The 24,472-nt window shown below is 39.7% G+C and overlaps 2 protein-coding genes across 2 annotated transcripts in view; one reads left to right on the top strand and one right to left on the bottom strand.

The window, feature by feature from the left end:
- LOC134671780 (transient receptor potential cation channel trpm) overlaps nt 1-24,472 on the bottom strand; it is a 410,982-nt gene that overhangs the window by 353,817 nt on the left and 32,693 nt on the right. The window lies entirely within an intron of this gene.
- LOC134671776 (5-formyltetrahydrofolate cyclo-ligase-like) overlaps nt 2,011-24,472 on the top strand; it is an 82,917-nt gene continuing 60,455 nt past the window's right edge. The window contains exon 1 of the mRNA XM_063529606.1: nt 2,011-2,070. Coding sequence (XP_063385676.1) covers nt 2,053-2,070 — 18 coding nt within the window. The 5' untranslated portion in view covers nt 2,011-2,052. The remainder of the gene's footprint in view (nt 2,071-24,472) is intronic.

Below are 24,472 nucleotides of genomic sequence, written 5' to 3'. Positions count from 1 at the left end.
CCTGTTTACTTTCATGCATCTTATAAATAGTAAATACCTAGTGTGGCCTGTAAAATGAGCAAAAAATTTAACTGTAGGCTGTACTCGTCATACTGATCAACATTTGTTCAGCGACTTTTGAAAATAACTTGTACTTTGATTTTTAATACACTTTAAAGGTTATTCAAAGACGCAATGTATTGCGAATTTTGTTATGTTTAAGGCTTGACAAGAGTTGACAAGCAACGTCAATCACAATGATATGGCGTGGCGATGGCGTCCATTGAAGATAATATTTATTTTGTATGAAAAATAGGGAGTCTAAATACTTCACAATTTTTAAAAGTTGTTGAACAAAAGGTCACCCTTTGAGGAGTACAATCTATGTTTTAATTATTTGCTCATGTTACAGGCCACACCCGGTATAATGTGGTATATGGTCTAACTAAACATATATTGAGGACGTCATCTTCTCGCGTTGTCTCGGCTACGGCTCATGGAAGCTTGGGAACTATCCAAGAATTGGCGTAGGTACTAGTTTTTACGACCTTTCAACGCAGAGGGAACACTAGGCCCTATCCCGACCTTTCAAGTTTTATAGTAAGACCTAAAAACTAGTTTGATGTATTCAAAAGGTACTTAAATACACAATACAGTCCGTAGCGGCCCCCTTTTTTAAATATCTTTCGTTAAATTTAAATAATCACGATTATTTAGCAGTGGCGCTAGTGTGCACGTTGATGGGCTCTTATTCAAGCGAGAACCAACTGAAACAAGAGCCGTTAATGGATGTTAAACTTTAAAGATTTGAAAATAATTAATTACTTACCCAAAATCGCTCCTAAAGGTCAGACCCCGCTTACCAATACACTAACCACTTTATTCATCTGCGGGCTTTTCTCCAGTCCATTTTGAGCCACAGATACGTAGCAAAACTGTGAAATGAGAGCTCAGAGAATACTGGTCTAACCGTAGGGAGAAGTATAATTGTTTTGCGAATTTCTAAGGATCAGGGCTCGGTAAAGGGCAAAGGTCACAGGTCGTATAAATAAAGATTTGAACGAAGAACGCTTTTAAAAGGTTTGCAAGAGTAATGTGCTTTTTGCTATGAGATTGAAGGCAGGTGGTTGGTTTTTAAGAAAGATAATCTGTATAATTTAGTCCAAACTGATTTAATCCATATCTAGTGCTTTCTGCTTTTAATTTATCTTGCGTAAAGTGTAACGTGACATATAGATTCAAGCAAACTTTAAAAAAAATAGTTCTACCAAACCACGATGTGATTTATTGCTAGACAGGACGTTTAGAAAGATGAAAATAAACACATTGAAATAAGTTAGTTACAGTCTACAAGCAGTATCATTCAGTATTATACAGGGTGGAAAGATAAGTCGGGCCCTGGAGGGAAACTACCTTAAATCCTTAAGCTGGCTCATTTTACTTAAAGGAGACATTCCTTTATTTTAAAAAAGAAACAAACTGCATTCAAAGATTTTCTAAAACTCGCTTGCCTCGCCCGGGACTAAAATCGACTAAAAATTCCAAAAAATAAAAACTCGCAATTTTATTTTACTAGTCGATACAGTTAATGTTAATGATAACATTTCTCCAAGAAACATTAGGTCTCACACTCGTCTGTCGTACAAAATATGCATAAAATCTAATATTTAGTACTTATGATTTTTTTAGACATGCCAAATTGAAGAATAAAAGAAAAATACTTTAAATGCAGTTTTGTTTCTTTTTAAAAATAAAGGAATGTCTCCTTTAAGTAAAATGAGCCAGCTTAAGGATTTAAGGTAGTTTCCCTCCTGGGCCCGACTTATCTTTCCACCCTGTATTTAGGTATAATAGCGACATCCCGCTCGCACGTGCGGATCGAATGCAGCTGCAGCGTGCCATGTGTCTATGGATGCAACCGGAAAATCGCTAAAATTAGGTGAAATTACCCCATGACAAAGTCACATCGCCGCGCGTTATCAGGGAGCAAGTAAATAAGGGGAGCAATCACACGTATAGTCAAACAGACACATAATCTGACGACGAGTGTGGACGCATGTTTGTGCACGGCTTATGCGTCGACGTAGTCGGGTGAGTTAAAACATTATAAATCATTTTTTTTACTAGCTTATGTGCAGGGATCGGAAATTCGGATGCTTTTATACCTAAACTTCGGCCTCAGTACCTACACCGTGTTGTTGTTGAGTAGGTAGTATGGAGGCGGACTCAATTTAATTTTGCTAATAATTTACCGGGATATCCCGGAATACCGGCAATTAGGATACATATACACATACGAATTAAAGTATTTAAGTGACATATTTCAGCTGTTTCTTTTTGCAAAATATGTGGTATGCGGTATTTTTTTTGTTACACCCTGTTTGTAGTTAAAACTGTTTACCAACGTGTAGGTATGTTAACAAAATCGCTGAAAATAGTCATAAACTAAATATTTTGACAGTTATCACTATTTCGTGATATTTTATACGATCCCGGAATCCCGGAACTTAAATAATTAAAATAATATTTTTAAGAAGCCGACTCCATATTTGCTGAGCTTTTTCCGGGAATTTGCTAAGTTTAGGTATAAAAGCATCCGAATTTCCGATCCCTGCTTATGTGTGTGTCCCACTGCTGGGCAAAGGTTTCCCCTCTCCCCTTCCTATCCTCCCTGTGCTGAGTAAAATCCCGCCAATCCCGCTGGAATGCATCCAAGCCGTCCCGCCATCTCTTTCTCGGTTTGCCTCTTATCCCGGCATTTTACCACGGCTCCGGGAGCCTGGGGTCCGCTTGACAACGAATCCCATGATTTGACGTAGTCACTAGTTTTTACGAAAGCGATTGCCATCTGACCTTCCAACCCAGAGGGAAAACTAGGCCTTATTGGGATTAGTCCGGTTTCCTCACATGTTTTCCTTCACCGAAAAGCGACTGGCGAATATCAAATGATATTTTGTGCATAAGTTCCGAAAAACGCATTGATACGAGGTTTGAACCTGCAACCTCCGGATTGAAAGTCGCACGTTCTTACCGCTAGGCTACAGCGCTTTAGTCATAACTAAATCATAACTTTTGAAAAACTTTTTTAACTTAACTTTTAAAGACTTCGCTATACAGTTTATCATAACCCTCCTTTTGCGTTGCCGTAGTCGGGTAAAAATAGGTCGCTATTGCAAACACAAAACATTTAATGGGGTTGGCAACTGTCAAAGGTTTGCATAGATGGCGCCATCTTAGCTTGCCCCTTTTTCTGTGAGATTTGGCTTAAAAAGCTTGCATCCATGGGTATTGAAAAAACATAAATTTGACACAATTCTAGGGATTGACAGGCAAGCTATGATGGCGCCATCTGCTAAAAACTTCCACCGGCCAACCCCATTGCCATATCTTATTTTTCGATTTTTTTCCAAAGAGTCTCAAAACAAAATCTATGATAACCTAATAGAGACCTAAACTAACCTAACCTAACTAATTTTCTCAAGAGCTTAGGCACTGGTCCCACCGCGAGCTAGTAATCTATGAGCTATCGGCTATAAACACGAACAAAAGATAAGCACTCCCGTGTAAATAAAAGAGACACGGCGATATTTATAGTTACTCGCCCAGCGGTGAGCTAAACGATAAATCCATACAAATATTATAAATGCGAAAGTGTGTCTGTCTGTCTGTTACCTCTTCACGCTTAAACCGCTGAACCGATTTAGTTGAAATTAGGTATGATTGGTATGAAGATAGTTTGAGTCCCGGGGAAGGACATAGGATACTTTTTATCTCAGAACTCGCCCCTTAAGGGGGTGAAAAGGGGGGTGTAAATTTTTATGGGCAATCAATAACCGCTGAACCGATTTAGTTGAAATTTGGCATGGAGATAGTTTGAATACCGGGGAAGGACATAGGGTAGTTTTTACCCCAAAAATCTCCCTTAAAATGGGTGATAAGGGGGGTGGAAGTTTGTATGGGGAATCGTTAATAAGCAGATTGGGTAAAAATAAGCTTCCCAAATTACTAACTCCACGCAGACGAAGTCGCGGGCAAAAGCTTGTATGGCAATAATTAAATAATTAAGCTATAGTGATGATGACTACACTTATATTGATTTACGAAAACGTCAAAAATCTTCATAAAGTTTATTATGCATATTCGTGCAACCTAATTTGAACCTTTCATGAATCAAATAAAGTTAAGCATTTCTTTTGTTTCATTGCTTTTTAAAACAAACGAAATTCGTTCTAATTTACATATTATATAAGGTTCAAATAAAAAAATTGGAACCTTTATATGGTGGATCTTAGGAGGTTAACACATTCACTGCCAGCGTTTTCGTAGCGCTACAATAGAATAAGTAATATGACTACCGTACAGAAAGGACATTTCCTACAAAACCGAAGTTTGACAGCGATTCAGAGTCGAATCAAGATATCCCTTTCTATCATATGGCACTATCCCTTTCGGCTTGTCAAAATTCAAGTGATTACCTTATCTGTGGTCGTGCACGCAAAAGGACGTCAAGTGGTGTCAACCCTAATAATTGCTCGGAGCAATGCTGAGCCGAACGGAGCCGAGTTTACCCGAAGTCAGAAGTGTCCCCACTGGCGCTACTCTCGTAGTATTTAGAAGAACGAGCAGAGAACCCGCCGAGCGGGTTCCCGGCACTCAATGTTAGCACGTGGGGTGTCGTGTGTCGTCCGTGCGTCAGTCGTAAGTCGCAACCCGACGCTGTTGCTAACGGCTCTCGCACGGCGGGCCATGAAATACGCGGACAGCGTAAAGTGTCATTCTATGGAAATGGTTAACTATGTAAACAAACCGCTATATTGAAATGGTCTCTGACTGATGAATTTACTAGTGACTTATTTTTACATAGTTAGCAAGTTTGGTGACGAATCTTTTTAAACCAAGCGGCCTAGCCAAGATGACAATCGCTTGCGCTTCGCCATCGAATCGCTTTGTCTCTCTGTCACTCTTCCATATTATTGTGACAGTGACAGTTACGTTCGCTACGGAACGTTAGGGATTGGCATGTTGTCTACGGGGCCAGAAAGGCTACCGCGAGCGGAACTGATGTGACACTGACATATTCGCTAAAGTCTGCGTAAAGGCTCTGGCCTTCTGGAGAACACCAGCTGCGTGTGCGTGACGTGCGCGTGCGAGTGCGCTAAAATGTTGGAGCAGCACACGCACACTTCCCACAAGTGTGCCGTCTCTCATAAAGGCTTGGCCACACACAGAGCGCGACGCAGCGCCGCGTCCGCGCCGCGTCCACGCCGCGCGACCGCGGCACATGCTAACAGGTTACCGACGTCAAACAGACTGCGTCCCGCCGGTATCACGCCCCGCTTCTGTCGCGCCCCGCGCCGCGCCGTCCCTTGCGTCCACGCGGCGCGTGCGCAGCGCTGCGCCGCGCGGACGCGGCGCCCCGCCGCGTCTCGCAAGGTCACATCAGTCGGGTCGGACGATAGGCAGCGAGCGGCGCGCCGCGTTCCCGCGCGGTCGCGCCGCGTTCACGCGCGCGATGAGGGCGTGTTGAGAGCGTGAGGCCGGCACGATCGGCGCGCGCCCTGTTTGACCAGGCATCGCGTCGGCATCACGCGGCGCGGACGCGGCGCTGCGTCGCGCTCTGTGTTTGGCCACACCCCGGACACTGGCCATCAAATGTATGAAACAAACGCGTTCCTACGCACACAGAGAAGCTCGTGTAGGTGAACGCGTACCATGCTTGTGTGAGTGAGATAAGACGTGCGAGGGTTCTCGCCAGTTTGTTGTCAAGTTCGATGACCTCAATGACTCAAAACTCATTGCGCGAATTAGGAAGAAATAAGAATCGTATTATGTTGTAAGGTGGGTATCTAAGCTCAATTTATACAATAGTTTCATATTTTGAATTAGTATAAACAAAGTAACGAAAATTTCGTAAGGAAATTCAGGCCACCAACATATTACGTAAGTTGTAAACATGATTTTTTGTTCATATAGATATTGTATTGGTTTCAGTGTGATCTGATAGGTTTTGTAAATATTTGTTTAATATTTGAATATTTTACGTGGTCTCCGCTCTGCGCACCGCGTCGTCGCGTCCTTGCCAGCCGGTAACTGTGAGGTAACCGAGAGCGGGTGGGCGGCACTTTGAACGGGAGGCAGGGTGTGTCCATACTGTACGTTAGTACTCTTTATTATACTGTGGTTTGGCCAAGCCTTAGGGATCTGTACAGTCGACGTCAAAGATATGTTTACACTTTTGCATCTCACTCCTTTATTATCGATTGTACACTACATCGCGCACGTGCACGTCTACGCACACGCTTTCGGTGTGCACAGGCCTTAACTTACTTTCTATACATCTCGCTCGCATTAATGTATGCCAGTACGAGCGAAGTAAGTTAGAGTCTGTGCGGAAAGAGAAGAGTCGTGGGATTTGAGGGCGCGCCAGTGCTATTTTATGGTTTTTGCTATGCTGACAACACTGGTCACGTGATTATAGTACGACACTAAAGGTCATGATACTTGAATCCCTTTTGTTCCGGTTTTTTACCATGGCTTACTAAACGGAGCCTGGTGGTGGTGTCGGCTCGTCAACTCAATCCTCTGATTTAGCGCAGGCACTAGTTTTCTTTTTAAAACACACTTGTTTTTATATCTCAGATACTAAAAAGTGACTGCGATTGACAAAACTGCTAAAACTATTTAAGAATCTGCCCAATACAACGTTACTGTAATTTTAGTACCAAACAAGATACGAGTCTCATTTATGTACCTACTGCCTAATCTGTGCAGTCCAACAGTTATTAAAACCGGGTAGATCGGGTAGAAATTGGGCAATAGAACTGTAATTTTATCTGGGATATATTTCACCCATTGTAAACTTGACTTGTAATGTATGTGTACATTATTAATAATAAATATGAATATGAATAAAAATAGTGCATAGGTAGGCCTTATTGGGATATGTCCGGTTCTCTCATCTCACGATATTTTACTTCGCCGAAAAGTCACTGCTATACTTGGTCAAGCAGATCTTGTCAGTAGAAAAAGGCGGCAAATTTGAAAAATGTAGGCGCGAAGGGATAGCGTCTCATAGAAAATTTGAATTTCGCGCCTTTTTCTACTGACAAGATCTGCTTGACCAAGTATAAATATGAAATATAATTTCGTAACTAACAGAACCTACAAATAAAGAAATATTTTATTAGAAAAAGTTTTATTCTTTGTAATCGAAGTCTGAATTAAAATATTCAGTGTCACTTGTTTGAACTAGCTTCAAAACAACCAGGGACACTCATAGAACTATCTTCATCTGAACTGGATATGCTTGAATCCGGCACGTAGATTACGAATTCTTGCATATCACCTACTTAGCGGTCTCTTATTCGAGATACCGTAGGTACTTTTACACAATCCTGAAAAAGAAATTACATATAAATATGCATAAAATGGCAAGTATCAAGACTATTTGTCAGTTATTTTAAAGATCATGAATGACCTGCAGATTTATGAAAATTAATATATTTTGAATGAATATACTTACCGATTATGTACCGGAGACAAGTTACTTAGGGGGCTTATTAAATAGGTAATTATTTAATATTAAATACAACATCAATACCCGCGAATAGCGGAAACACGTCCCGCGACTTTTTGTAAGTCGATATAGTCGGCTTTTAGCCGTTTTGTTCCCGCTGACAAAACCGAACAATGTTAAATATAATTTTCCTTGTGGTTTTATGTACGGTTTTATCGTGTTTTGAAAATATTTTATACATAAAACTTGCGGTTTTTGTTAATAAAAATATACATTGACAGAAGTTTGTTTACTTTTTACAAGACAGGTGTCAAAGGTTTGATTGCCATATAAAATTTAAAATGTTAGTTCCCGTTTCTGCCACGACTCTTCTCTTTCCGCACAGACTCTACGTTCTCGACAGCGTTTATGTCAATGCCAAACTGGTGGTAGCCACACTAATCGCTGTTTCAGTGGCCACAACGTTATATTTAATATCGTACAGAGACAGCACATTATCTGATATCCCATCTTTTCTCATGATTAGAAACTTTATCAGATGCTATAAGTAATGCAAGGTCGGGTTACGAACTAGATTTGCTTTAATTATTTCTATTTCTTTTGTTATTGCAATTCTGCACAACGATGGTCACTAAGAGCTGTTTTCCACTGACGTCTTAGAGGATATAACCAACGGAGACGCCATGTCTAAAATTTTCGGTACAAAATAGTCTGCCGTTTTTTGCGGGGGAGGGGCACATCAAATGTATAGGTACGTCATGTCAGATAAACGTCAGTCCATAAAGTCCATTCCAATAGAACTTGCTAACTTTGTAAACAAAGGACGTAACTTTGTTTTGTCACTGTTTCTCCTTGAATTTTCACATCATCTCATCAAACACCATTGAAACACATACACTATACACTATTAAAGCGGTCGTTACCGTAAAATACAACAATATATAACTGTATCTTGGATATTTCATTAAAAGTTTAAAATGGTTTCATAAGTTAGGTTATTAGGCCCTGATGTAATGACGTTTTTGTTTCTTTTACATTCTACAATTGTCTATGATGGGTAGTGTTGTGTTGTGACTAAAGTTGGTGATATACTCGTAAAGCCGCTACACACTACGCGACTCACGGTCTGTACCTGCCAGTGTTGGCATCAATCTGAACTAAATCAATCCGGATTGATCAATCGAATTGACGCGTCAATCCGAATTGATCAATCCGGATTGATCAATTCGAATTGAATCAATTCTGATTGACGCGTCAATCCGATTGAATCAATTTGAATTAACGCATCAATCCTCAATTCGGATTAAATCAATTCTCAATCTAGATTAACCATAGTCCCTAAGATTAGTTTTCAAAGGTGTAAGTTTTTGGGACTTACTTACTGGACTTAAATTCGATATCTGAGGTTCCCAGAGGTTCGAAAACATGTTCCTGATGTCAGTATTGATTTATTTTATTTATTTTATTTATTTTATTTATTTTATTTATTTTATTTATTTTATTTATTTTATTTATTTTATTTATTTTATTTATTTTATTTATTTTATTTATTTTATTTATTTTATTTATTTTATTTATTTTATTTATTTTATTTATTTTATTTATTTTATTTATTTTATTTATTTTATTTATTTTATTTATTTTATTTATTTTATTTATTTTATTTATATTATTTATTTACTTTTATTTATTTTATTTACATTATTTATTTCTTTTACTTTATTTATTTTAATTATTTTATTTATAATATAATAAGATTTATAATAAGAACACACCACACAGGTAGATATAAAGATAAACAGAGGAACGGCAAAAAAACTTGTTTATGCTGGAGGCTTCATAGATCGCTCATGCCGACCTCGGTTATTCAATAACAACTTGAATTTAAGTGTGCGTAAAGATTACAATCGTTTGAACTGGTCAAAAACTTTATAATGAGGTAACTGAATAGACTTGGTTTTTATTTCGGTTACCGGTAACAGAGGTTAACCGTATCTGATACGGTTACCGAATCAAAGTGTTACCTTATCAGACGGTTACCGTTATGGTAGGGGTTTTTACAACCGCTTCTAAAATAACTCTATGAAAAACCCCGGTTAAGGTAACCGGTTCCTGTCCCTGGTAGAATCTAAATATTGCCATTGAAACCATGTTTTGCACCTTAGATATTGATTTTGAATGCAAGCAGTCACTTTCATAAAATGTCACTAAAATGTCCCGAAACAGGACACCTTTCAATATTGCAGTCGAAAAGATGTTTAGAAACCTCTGGCTACCTCAGATATCGATTTTAAACGCAATCGGGTAATTTCTAGAAATGTCCCAAAAAAGGGCATCTCTCAATATTTCCCTCGGAAACAAGTTTCGAAACCTTTGGGCACCTCAGATATCGATTTTGAACGCTATCGGTTAATTTCAAGGAAAGTCCCGAAAATGTTCCAAAAAGGACATCCTTCATAATGCCGTCAGAAACATGTTTCGGAACCTTTGGTAAACTCGGACACCGCTTCGGAACGCATTTGGTCAGTTTCAAAAAATGGCCTAAATAAAAAGGACATTAGGTGTACATACAAAGTAATCGTCAATCCGAATTGACGATTGAGGATTGAGGATTGACCGGTCAATTCGAATTAACGATTAGTAATCGTCAATCTTCAATCAGTAGATTTAGAATTAGTTTCGTCAATCGTCAATCGTCAATTCGAATTGATCGGTCAATCCACAATCGTCAATCGTCAATTCGAATTGATATTTTGCCAACACTGGTACCTGCCAATGCGGTTATATACACTACGCGGTAGTTTGACAAATTTTTTTTCCTCTGATCGTGAAGAATCGTGATTAAACAAATTAAAAATAAGTATCTACTTGTTTTTTACTTTCGGTATTTAATTACTCGATATGGTTTGGCATAAAAACCGGGCAAGTGCGAGTCGGACTCGCGCACGAAGGGTTCCGCACCATAAAGTAAAAAAAAACGGAAAAAAATGCAAAAAGAAAACGGTCACCCATCCAAGTACTGACCACGCGCGACGTTGCTTAACTTTGGTCGAAAACCGGGCAAGTGCGAGTCGGACTCGCGCACGAAGGGTTCCGTACCATAATGCAAAAAAAAACAAAAAAAAGCAAAAAAAAACGGTGACCCATCCAAGTACTGACCACTCCCGACGTTGATTAACTTTGGTCAAACATCACGTTTGTTGTATGGGAGCCCCATTTAAATCTTTATTTTATTCTGTTTTTAGTATTTGTTGTTATAGCGGCAACAGAAATACATCATCTGTGAAAATTTCAACTGTCTAGCTATCACGGTTCGTGAGATACAGCCTGGTGACAGACGGACGGACGGACAGCGAAGTCTTAGTAATAGGGTCCCGTTTTACCCTTTGGGTACGGAACCCTAAAAATCACGTTTGCTGTATGGGAGCCCCACTTAAATCTTTATTTTATTCTGTTTTTAGTATTTGTTGTTATAGCGGCAACAGAAATACATCATCTGTGAAAATTTCAACTGTCTAGCTATCACGGTTCGTGAGATACAGCCTGGTCACAGACAGACGGACGGACGGACGGACGGACGGACAGCGAAGTCTTAGTAATAGGGTCCCGTTTTACCGTTTGGGTACGGAACCCTAAAAATGGTAACACACTATCACACCGCACCACGACCTTGGTGCGTCGCACCCATAAGTGATATATAGTTCGTTTTTTTAGCATTAAAAATAAGGTAAACAATCTTTATGTCTTTGTTTTTGATTGAAAAACACATTCAAAAAATAAGTTACGGCAAATATGTAACAATAATTAATCCAATACGATCATTTAATATTGTAATAGTTACTGATTTTTAATAAGCGTTTTTCAATTAAAAGACATGTGAAGATCGCTTACCTTCTTTCAAGTTCTTTTTAATGCAAAAAAAAACGAACTATGGATGCGACGCACCAAGTTCGTGATGCAGTGCGATAGTGTGTTACGGCCTTAAGTAAAGGACTAAGTAAGACTCTTGCCCATCACTAGCAAATTCATCATTCAGAGATAATTTCAATATGGCGGTTTGTTTACATAGTTTGCAAGTTCTATTGAAATGGACTTTACATATGGTTGACATGTGGTTGACCATTGGCCGCCTATTTTCTACAGACACTGAGGGGAACGCCTGTTAATGGAGGCTCCATTGTTAATTACTCCGAGACTGACGTCCAGTTTATGCGGATACGGTTTTTTGCAGAATCCCGTTTTCTGTAGTATGAAGATCCCGCAAACAGAATCCTCGTGTGAAAGTTACTACACGAGTATTAGCAACTATTAAAACAGGATCCTGCAAAAAACCGTACCCGCAAAAAACTGGACGCCAGTGGGAAACAGCTCTAGTTAATAATAGTAAGTTTAGGCACAAATCATATAATACTAGGCCAAGTGGGAACAGGCACTGAAATAGAAATAGAATATATTTATTTGGCGTAAAATAACATACATTTGGTAGGTACAACATAAAGATTAATAAAGAAACATACACCAAATAGGATGCCGCTCAGCATAAGTCTTACAGACACTGCGCTGGTTTTCAGGGCACCCAAAATTAAAAACTAAAACTTAAAACTAATAAACAGAAACAGAACACGTGTAAGAAAGAAAGAGAGAGAGAGAGAGAGAGAGTGAGACAGAGAGAGAGAGAGAGAGAGATCACAAATATTTTTTATAGTTTACGTTCACTGGACGGTGAACTGACGCAATGACCCTATAATGTTAAAAGAATGATTCAATAAATATTACATTCAGTGGACCGTGCAGGCAATTTTGGCACGGATCACTAACATATATACACCGTGTTTTTTTTTTATTTCCGTTAATTTCAAGGGTGCATTCCTGAGCTTAAATTAAGTAACTTTCTCAAAGACACCGATGTTCTAATTAACTCCATTTCGGAGATAATCAATAATTTATTTTTTTCCTATAAGGCCTCTACAAGCGTGTACACTTGCCTTAGGGCTGGTTTACATATTGGTTAGTGTTAAGAATGAGTTCATACATTTGCTACTAAACTTAAGTACAATCTCGGTTGATCGATGTTCGAAATGACATTGATATGTCACAGATTTCAATTGTTTGGTTGAGTTAAATGTAGTGCCCGTGTTACAACAACGCTATATGCTACATTTAATTACTTTTTAAAATTATTTTTTTGTTTTAAAAAAAGCAAAAAAAAATTTTTTTTTTGAAAATTAATTATGCCATTTAGTTCTCTTAAACGTTCTTAATCATACCCCGAAGTTAACGGAATTCAATAAAAACACGGTGTATAACCAATCGAATGAAAACATACAACGGTGCTGGTGGTAACCGAATTCGCAGTCTACCCCATAAATCTCTGTCCGCGGGCGATGTGTGAAATATCGTCTCTCATTTAATTTCCGATTCGATTGGTACTCAATGCTCACAGCTTTACCAACAGACCGTATGCTTGTTTGACTCGTTTGAATGGTACTATAAAAACCGGGCAAGTGCGAGTCGGACTCGCGCACGAAGGGTTCCGTGCCATAATGCTAAAAAAAAACAAAAAGAAGCAAAAAAAAAACGGTCACCCATCCAAGTACTGACCACTCCCGACGTTGCTTAACTTTGGTCAAAAATCACGTTTGTTGTATGGGAATATTTGTTGTTATAGCGGCAACAGAAATACATCATCTGTGAAAATTTCAACTGTCTAGCTATCACGGTTCGTGAGATACAGCCTGGTGACAGACGGACGGACGGACGGACGGACGGACAGCGAAGTCTTAGTAATAGGGTCCCGTTTTACCCTTTGGGTACGGAACCCTAAAAAACATGTTTGCTTTAAAATCCAATGTAATTAGGTATGTATCGAATCGAAAGTGCCATGCCAACGATAGGTACTAAGTAAAGCGTTTTTTTTCCACAAAAACTGCCGGCGTATTATGGATGGCTTTATCCATCTTTATCCACGTGATAAAATAACTGTCACGTTTTAACACCATGGGATAGAAAGTGAAGGACACCGTTTTATCACGCTGTCACGTAGACAAGAACAACCAGCATATCCGTACTGGAAATATTTACATACATACACCCCGCGGTGTATTCAACGGTTTCAGGTATTATATAACTGTCAAATTAACATTGGGGAAAATATAACTTAAATACTCAGCTGCTTTCAACAACTTCTCGTAGTAAAAAAACTACTAATCCGGTAATTTTGGCAATGCAAGCCGAAAGCAAATATTTCACTCAGAAACTCTTTCCTACACACGTAGGTATAACTCATAGACTAGGAATCCTCTAGACCGAGTTTAGAGCAATTATTTCATGCAACCGTGCCGTGATTGGTCCGTTCAAAGACACGGACGTCACACAAAGACACTTTCGACTCGAACACGGAGTAAAATTACCGTATGCGTGGCAGAGGGGGTAGCGCGACTATGCTCAGTCTGGAGGATGTTTTGTCTGTGGTATAACTGAACCCCTAGTGTAGATTTTATTCGATAGCGTGACGAGTGTTTGCAACATTTCTATTTTTGTATGGGTTTTTGAACAGCGCGCCAAGCGGGACGTTTTGGTAACTCAAAATCCCATACAAAATGCTACCGCGTACCGCTAACGCGTACCCGTCACGCTATCGAATGAAATTTACACTGAGGGGCTACCGCGAAAACTGAAAATCGCAAATTGCGGGGATCTTTCTCTTTTACTCCAATGAAGGCGTTATAAGAGTGACAGAGAAAAATGCCCGCAATTTGCGAACTTCGATTTTCGCGATTATAGCCCAGATAATAGTGCATGTACAAACAGCAGCACTCCTAACTGTACATCGGTGGACCTTATTACAAAAGGCATAAGGTCCACCGACGTACAGTTAACAGTGTGGGCGATGGTACCATTCAATAAGTGCCTTTTGTCATTCCCGTTCCATCGTCCATCGACTTTTTCGCCTTTGTGAAGGCACAGGTCGTTTCATTATGCCGAGTGCTGTGCAGGGTTAACTGTACTGCTGTTTTTTTTTCTTAGCCTATTTGTGTGTCCCACTGCTGGGCAAAGGCCTCTCCCCTGGTGCTCCATGACTCCCGATTTAGCGCTTCCTCCGGCCAGTTGTTAAGGATTATGGTCCAAACCTCCCATGAATGAACAAATCCCCGAATATTACACGTTCTTTTAAGAGCCAACAGGAGTGGTCATTTCTCCATACAAACGTACTCCTCGTCGTCGCTAGAGCAATGATTTTTTCAACACAGATTAATATTGTCAATATCTGTGTCGGACCGTTTTGCTTTTTTTGATATTTTTGTTTTTTAAGGCGCTAGAGCCCTTCAAAAATGGCCAAAATGGCCTAATTGACTACGCCGCAATGAGAGGCGTGGCATTCAAAACTGATGTCAATTAGCCAAAAAAGCAAAACGGTCCGACACAGATAATTTCATAATCATTTAGATTTCCAAATTTGGTTACGATTGGTTAAGTTTTGGAGGAGGAAACAGAGGAGTACGAAACCTCGATTTTTGAGATTTTTACGCAGGATTTTTCGCCTTGTCCTTATCGCACTACTTTTAGGTGCCGCTTCCGTTAGCGAGATGGGTATAGTTACCTAAAATATTTAAAACTCAGCTCCTGTTTCGTCTTAATAGAGTCGGACGGAGTAACGGACGGAGTATTTAAAAAGACTAAATGTTACCATGAAATATTACTGAATCGCAATTAAAAAGGGATTGAGATAGCTGTCAATCCATATTGATTTAGACGTAAGTGTATGGAAATCTGTTATTTGTAATCCCTTTCTGATCGCGGCATGATAATACATTTTGTTACTTGTGAATGTTACTTAGGTACCTATTTATATAGGGGTGGTTTGGAAGATGTGTTTAGCAACAGTGTCGTGGTAGAGTTATAAAAGAAACTTTGTTAAGTATTTTTTTCTAGATTGATCGTTGAAAATAATGTTTATTTTTTTTTTTTTTATTTATTTGGGGCATCAACAGCAATACAAAAAGTACATGATACATAGCACAGTGAGCAAAAAACAAAGCCAATAACAGATGTCCACAATAATACAGTTAATATACAATAACTAAGTGGAAGCAACACAAAAAAAAAATGTTAAGAAAAAAGAAGGGAGAAAAAAAAAATGCATTTCACAAAGTAGGTGCATGGGCTTGCGTAACGTGTGTGTGTGTGTTTACGTGCACGTGTTTGTGTTCGTGTGTGTGTATTTGTCTGTGATAGTGTGTGGTGTGAGACGACTACGATGTATTTATTATAATTTACTTATTTATTTATTTAGTTATATTTTGTCAGTTGTCGCTAATTTTGGATTTCAGTAGCAGTGACCGAACACGATTCTTTAAAGTTGTTTTTGTGCAGTCGAATAAGTCGATACTACTAAATTGTTTATTATATAGTTTTAGAATACGATTGATGGGCGAATTTTGAGCATAGTTGGTATGAACTCTGGGTAGACTAAACAGACAGCGCTCAGAATTCCTAGTTCTAATTGATGGCACTGAAAATTTGATCTCCGACAGCAAAGGAGAACTGTCAATTCGCCCCGAGAGTATGTCGTACAATACAGTAATGTCTAGTAAAACCCTTCTATCCTGGAGACTAAGTAAGCGGTGACGAATACACCTGGACTCGTAGTCGGTATCCCATTGTCTGATACGGAAGCCCAGGTGGCGCAAGAAGGAGCGCTGGATTTTCTCTATTTTTTCCTTATGAATAATATACTGGGGAGACCAAACGCAGCTAGCGTATTCAAGGACGCTTCGGACATATGCATAGTATACTATTTTAATGCATCCGACATCCTCAAATTCGCCACAGACGCGAAACACGAAACCCAGATTTTTGTAAGCACGGTTCACAATATCGTCGATATGTTGAACGTATGTTAATTTTGAATCAAGGGTCACCCCAAGGTCCCTCACTGAGTATACTCGCTCTATAGCTTCACCTCCGATACTATACTGAAACTTAATTGGACAAGGACTACGGGTAAAGGAGATTTGGGCGCATTTAGTTATGTTAACAGTTATACGGTTGTTAATGTAATACTGAAATAAACGGTCCAGATCATCCTGTAGTTGTTGACAGTCGCTCAAACTACTGACATCCGTGAAGATTTTTTTGTCGTCGGCATACATAAGAAACTTTGAAAATCGAAATACTGAATTAATATCAAAAAGATATGCGTTGTAAAGCAACGGACCGAGGTGCGACCCCTGGGGGACACCAGAAGGGACATTCACAAAGTTTGACCTGCATCCACCGAGGACAACCGCTTGCCGCCTGTTCGACACGTATGACGTAACCCATCTAAAGACATCACCACGGAGACCCAACCAGTGTAGCTTGCGAAGCAGGATGACGTGATCCACTCTGTCAAATGCTTTTTCGAAATCTGTGTAGATCACGTCAACCTGCTTTCTTTTATCCATTTTTTTAACCACGAAGTTCGTAAAATCTATTAGATTCGATATCGTAGAACGATTCCTGAGAAATCCATGTTGCTGAGGGGGAATACCTTTGTTAATTACGTCGTAAATATTATTTAATATAATTTTCTCAAACGTTTTAGCGAACTGATTTAAGATTGATATAGGGCGATAATTTATTATTTTAGATTTGGGTCCTTTCTTGTGAATTGGGACAATTAAGGCCTCTTTCCATTTTTCCGGAAATAAACCCTCAGATAAAGACTTTTTAAATAATATAGCCAGAGGATGACTCAGGCTCGATGCACAGTGTTTAATAAAAAAGGGGGGGATCCCATCGCTGCCAGCGCCGCCATTGGGATTTAATTTAGATAGTAAATTTTCTATTTCTACAGGTGAAATATTTACAGCCGAGACAATCTGCTCGCTGTTACAATAGGGTGGCGCAAGATGCATCTCAGGGTAAACTGTGAGAGGCAAGCTGAATACGGAGTGAAAAAAAATTATTAAAACCTTCACAAATCTGAGCATTATCATCTAAAGTTTGACCTTGGTATTCAAAGGACTTAGGGTATGCGGAACCGCCTCGGCGAGCTTTTACAAAAGACCAGAGCTGCTTTGGATTACTTTTTATCCCATCTTGGACCGAGAGGAGATAACGTTTCCAGCACATTTCTTGCAGCTGTTTTTGACGTTTGCGCAATATTGAAAAACTATCATAGTCGAGAGGATTGTTATATTTTTTCCATTTAGAGTGCATGTTATTCTTTTCTTTAATAACCTTAATTAAGCAGGTGCTGTACCAAATAGGATACTTACGTTTATTAGAACGGGAATCGAGTGGCACGTGCTTAGCAATTATTTCGTTAAGCACATTATAAAACTTAGATAGCCCGTGATCCATTGAGCCTGAGGAAAGGTAAGAGTGCCAATCAATGTCATTAAGGCTATTATTGATGTGACTATAATTACCTTTACGAAATTTAAATTTTGTTACCGGGGTGTCTCTAAAAGGGCCGCAAAAGATGTCACTTATAGTTATTTCAAGAGGAGGATGGTATTTATCTGCGGTGACTAGAGGAAAATCAGAAATTAAAACCTCAGATGAGAAATTGGCAAAGACTAGATCTAAAGTATTATTACTACAGTTTAGTGTGAAATTATGTTGTTCTAAGTTTGCAAAAAGACAACTTTCGACCAGTAAGGATGCGGCATTTTGGACTTCTACAGCTCCTCGTCTTTCAAACACAGGCAGTGCATCGCTGCTCCATTTAATATGAGGCAAATTAAAATCTCCTGCTACAAATAAATACGCGTTGGGTGATTCAGGGAACACCTTTTCGAGCATAGAGTTAATGTTAGTAATATTATTTGCCAGTGAGGGGCCCGGTGGCGCGTAGATTGAACACAGGTGTAAATCTCGGCAATAACGTAAAGAGGAGTCATTAATGTGAGAACGCAACGATGTAGCTGGAATAGTAACCCATAAACATTCCGTGCCAGTGCGCAACCACTCGGGGCGCGCACGGGCACCCAGGGATCTAAGCACTAAAATCATTACGCCGCCACCGTCTTAATTTATATAAACCGTTTAAATTATATAAACCAAAAAAAAATTGGTCTCACTAGTACTACAGCGATTGGTCGATAAAGGGTTAACATGTATGTACTATCAATTTTCTCACACTAAATACAAAAACCGGGCAAGTGCGAGTCGGACTCGCACACGAAGGGTTCTGTACCATAATGCAAAAAAAAGCAAAAAATACGGTCATCCATCCAAGTACTGACCACTCCCGACGTTGCTTAACTTTGGTCAAAAATCACGTTTGTTGTATGGGAGCCCCATTTAAATCTTTATTTTATTCTGTTTTTAGTATTTGTTGTTATAGCGGCAACAGAAATACATCATCTGTGAAAATTTCAACTGTCTAGCTATCACGGTTCGTGAGATACAGTCTGGTGACAGACGGACGGACGGACGGACAGCGAAGTCTTAGTAATAGGGTCCCGTTTTACCCTTTGGGTACGGAACCCTAAAAACGAAGCTAGCTCACTAGAAAATGAATTTAACAAAAAAAGATATTGTTATCTTTTTACTATGTTCATCCGTAATAAAAAAAAAATAATCTTCCGAGAATATAAAATCTAGAGACGTATTATTACTTTAATTTCATGTTTTTCTATCTTTATTGACCATTTATATTGTACTTCATGTTATTGTACATTTTATTTTTATGTAAGTAGATTCATATAAACAAAATTGTATCCCTACCAGCAGCCCTGACCGTTCACTGATAGTGGCCGCCATTTTTATCGGCACCTATAAATATTGGTTTCTGTAAACTGAAAGGTTTTTTATTATTATTACTGTAACAGCAATACGCTCTGAAATGATTGTAAAGTATGTGGTTAGGGAAAATATACAGCATGTTTAGTTGGGTTACAATATCTACGGCATTTCCTAGCGAAAACGAAAAATTCCTTTAAAATGCTTTTGACTCTTTTAGGCATGTGAAAAATTAAGTTTTATAACGAAATTAGGTAGATCAGTAGATTATTTTTTAGATTTTGATAACCTCTAGCCGCCCAGAGGCCTATAAAAAGGTCTCCCGTTCCATTCTAATTTGAATCTTTATTTTGACAAATCAAAATTGCATTTGTATTGGCAAGTTTTGATGTCTGGGCGGCTAGATGATGAAATATGGTAGATTTGAAGATGAAGAGCAACTCATTCTGGTCGGAATAAGCAGGAAATTCCTAGCTAACACGGTTTATAACTGATGAAAGACAGACAGACGGACAGAAAGACGGACAGCGGAGTCTTAGTAATAGGGTCCCGTTTTTACCCTTTGGGTACGGAACCCTAAAAACGACAACAAATTAAAAATAGTTTCTGATAATGATTGGGGCAAAAAAGCCAACTTAAGTAGGTACTCGTGCCTATAGTTCTTATTTATAGCGTTAGTTATCTGCTACCTACGCTATCACTCAAAATATAATTTATAGGTCTAAGATCTTCCTTCGTGGCGATATCAACAACAGTTACGGAAACTCCCTTGAGTAATACTTTGCTCTGTTATTTATAACATTCACAGGTACTTTCCTCTGGTAACAGGATCAAATTATTCACCTATTTTCGGTAATACAAAAGCGACCAATAAATTAAGTAGCGTGGGATTTTCGCCGACACTAAATTACAAGTTGGTGACGTCAATACAAAACGCTTCAGTTATCCTAAGATATATTTATATATGAGTAATAAAACTAAAGTTATTAAAGATTTTGTGGGGTATACTAACCTTACGTCTGTGTGGCAGCGCCAGCGTCACCCGTTGCATGAACGTCGGCTTCGATACACGACCCACCGTCGAAACACTTGACGTCGACCCGCGATAAAATATCGACATGTTTGTCACTTATTCACATTTTACACTCATTGCACTATTACTGTAAGATTAAGTTTCTATTGTTTCCCTCTTAGTAATGTGTTCACCATGAGTAGAAAGTATTCCCCGATTCTGGCCCCGCCTCTCAGTGGTCCCCGATCCTGACCCCAATGCCGAGCCACCGCCCCTGCTGAACCTTAAAAAAAAAAAAAAAAAAAAAAAAAAAAAAAAAAAAAAAAAAAAAAAAAAAAAAAAAAAAAAAAAAAAAAAAAACAATTAGCCCCCCATTTGAATTGATTGCGCTAGGTCTCAGCAGTGCCCGGCGCCTCCTTCAGGGACTTACGAAATACGCTAATTAAACAATACACCTTGTTCACCACGGTAACAATAGGCTTATCGACCCTTTTCTATTGTTCGATCTCGACTCGGGCGCGCTATTGTGTTACCGAGCATACTACCTGCCTGGACCCTTTCCTTAACCCACTGACGTCTCCATTCATGCCTTCTTTATGTGTGTATACTGTAGGTGTTTGTGATAGGTATTTTGCAATAGGTATTAGCGACAGCTATTTGCAATAGGTATTAGCGATAGGTACTTATTTGTGATGCATAGGTACTCTAACTATCAACTCTAATAACCCGCATTATCTTATTACCTCTTGGAGCTATTTCGATTTATAAGGAATACAGTTCTAACCTTCTTCTGACGTAGAATTTACACTAGTAATCCTTTGGCAGCCTAAACTAACCTTAACCTTTTACCAAACCTAACTTATTCTTCGAAAACCTAACCTAAACCTAACTTGACCAAACCTAACTAAAATCAACCTAACTCATTTCAAACTAACCTGCTTTCACCTAGTCTTCCGATATAAAGTAAACTCGTAGTTACTTGTTTCTTTCTATTATTTAAAAAAAATAACGAGGCGTGTGAGGCATTTCTTGTGCACTTGTGTTCATTGTTATAATAGCTTAATTGTTTTATTGATAGACGTCTATTATATTTTATACTGACAATGGATTTATTGTTTCCTATACCTATTCTTTTATAATTTGGGTTTGAGTAAAGAGAACGTCTGTTTAGATGAACTTGTTGATACATGTTACTTTGTGTGATTTAAAAAAAAGAACGAGACATGTCAACTGGTTTCAACATGATTTAGTCTAATACATCAACATTTCTTGTGCGTTGCTATTCATTGTTATAACAGCATAATTGCTTTATCAATAGACGTCTATTATATTTTATGCTGACAATGGATTTATTGTTTCCTATACCTATTCTTTTATAATTTGGGTTTGAGTAAAGAGAACGTCTGTTTAGATGAACTTGTTGAGACATGTTACTGTGTGTGATTAAAAAAAAGGAACGAGACGTGTCAACTGGTTTCAACATGATTTAGTCTATTAGCGATGCGCCCACTATACAAGTACTTATACCTATGTTTACCTATGTAACTAGATAGTTAAGTTTTATTTGAAGGAAACTTTGTCATATTAATTTAGATGCTAATGTCTAATACTTAAGGTTCAAAATTGTATGTCATATGTTATGCAAGTAATGTGCACTACGTTGCCATGCGCCGGCGGCAGTCCGCTGCTAGACGCGATCTATGTCACTCGACTGTATCCCCAAAAATCTAATTAAAGTTCAATGTTAAGTGTAACTTCGCATTTTCATTCCTCGTGCTAGTGCCTACCATCTACAAAGTGGTCTTCGAACCAGATATGATGGACCGAACGCCTATAAAAATGGAAACGCGCAGTGCAAAGGCACGTCGGGAGCACGAGGAACACATGGCGCGCGAGCGAGAACAAAGAAAAAGTGAGGTTATACCGCCGTGCAATGAATCTGCGCCCGATAAAGTCGAGAAACCTTTAGATCCGATGGTCAAGAAGTTTCTACAACACAAATTAAACGCGACAAGCAGTATAAAGTCGGAGCCGTTGCTGCATTTTAAGCAAATTCCCGACACGAAGCCTGCCGCGTCACATGTGGGTGCCGTCCCGAGTAGCAAGGGCTCACGAAGATCGACAGCCTCTAAAGAAGCCAGGCGAAAACAATTAATTTTGGACGCCGCGAAGGAAAAGGCTGCGATTCAAATGGACCTAATTAATAAAACCTTAGACGCGCAACTTGCAGCGCTTAATAGTGACGAAGAGGACCTAGAGGAATACAGTTCACAATTCGATGGTAACGTACCTCTTCGCAACGATATAAATGCGTGGGTTGATCACCAAAGCAACCACACGGAACTACCAGACGAGCAGCCAGCCCCCGACAATGGAGTCACCACGGGCACACTGCACATTCCAGTTCCAGCACGGATGCCTGCACCTGTCATACCCCCAGCATTCATCGAGCAAGCGCAGCCGAGGCCAGCGTCTAGCTTAGCACCGCGCGCCGCCGCCGATGGCTTCATGCCGGCAGCGCCGCCTGCGCCCGAAGGTACCGTCAGCGCGCTCAACCAAACAGTGCAATTATTAGCCGGCGCACTTAAAGACCTATCGACCACTAGCAATCAAGTGCCTAACGCTAGCCTGCTCAGTCGGATTAGCACGCCTAAGGACCTACCTGAATTTTCAGGTGACCAGTTAGAATGGCTTCAGTTCAAACAGGCCTACCAGGAGTCTACCGAGGTCTGTAAATTTACAGATAAAGAAAATTTATGGCGACTTCGTAAATGTCTTAAAGGAGCCGCACGAGATGCTGTCGCTGCATTGTTTATAAGCGCCACGTCGCCCGACCGGGTAATGTCGACATTGGAGCTACGTTTTGAAAACCCTGACAGCATCATTTCTCGTATTCTACTAGACATCAAGAAGCTACAGCCTTTGCAACTAGAATATCATAAAGATATAGTTATGTTCGCAGTGAAGGTTCAAAATTTCGTAGAAGCTGTGCGAGCAGTAGGACGCGAGGAGTACCTACATGGCATGAATATCGTCTCCATCATCCTGTCCAAGCTGCCCACTGTGCTCATCTCCAAATGGTCAGACTACAGTTTTAAACTTCTCCAAGATGCGCAGAAATCGAGGTTAGTCATTCTATCGGATTTTCTTAATGACGAAGCATTGAAGATTTCTACAACAGCAAGTTTTTTATCAACTACGCGCAGCGATACCTTTAAAAACAAGTCAAGCGATCATTCATCTTCCCGTACACACACTGTTTTACTACAAACTGAAGAAGGCGATTTAAAATGTTTATTTTGCCGAACAGCTGTGCATAAGTTAACGGAATGCAAACCATTTAAGAAAGCGTTACGCAAAGTACGATGGCAACACGTGAAGAAAAACGGCTTATGCTACAAATGCATTATCTCCAAGCATGAACGCGACACCTGCAAGTCCCCCGCGTGCGACAAGGACGGCTGCGGAGCTCCACATCATCGCCTACTACATTATCGGGTAAACAACAGTGCGCGTGACGTCACGGAGGCGCCCGCGCCGCTGCCGAGTGCAAGTGTACCGAATAATAGTACCGCGATAAATGGACCCGAGCCGCGCGAACCCGCGTTCAAGCCAGTGACGGAAACTTTAACTCATATAAATGCGACCGACACCAGAGTGTTGTTAAAAGTAGTACGAGTGCGTGTTCAGGGACCTAACGGTATGGTAAATAGCACCGCGCTATTGGACGATGGATCTACCGTCTCGTTAATAAGTGCCAATCTCGCGCGACGCGTCGGTCTACGTGGTAACTCACAGACATTGCGCGTTCACGGTGCGTTTAAAGATGACGGGCTTGAGTACAAATCGACCAAAGTGAATGTCGACATTAAAGGTATGGACGATAAGGTTTATAATGTTAAATTGCGTTGTGTTGAAGAATTAAGTGTGCCAATACAAACATTGTCTGTTTTAAAATTAGTTAATTATTCTCACCTAGCCGATATTAAACACAAATTTTGTACCACTGATTCAGAACCTGAACTATTGATAGGTCAGGATAACTTACATGTTGTGATACCTATTCAAGTTAGGGAGGGCAAAGATAATGAGCCATCAGCTACGCTCACCCGCCTCGGCTGGAGCGTCCATGGGAAAGTGTGCGTGCCGCGGACTGTCCGTCCGCCCAGGCGCTCGCCATCTGTCGCTGTCCATACTAACCTTTTTATTACAGATAGCGGAGCAGATCACGA

This window comes from Cydia fagiglandana, chromosome 16 (assembly GCF_963556715.1).
Source record: "Cydia fagiglandana chromosome 16, ilCydFagi1.1, whole genome shotgun sequence".
NCBI lineage: Eukaryota > Metazoa > Arthropoda > Insecta > Lepidoptera > Tortricidae > Cydia > Cydia fagiglandana.
This window is presented reverse-complemented; position numbering and strand designations above follow the sequence as displayed.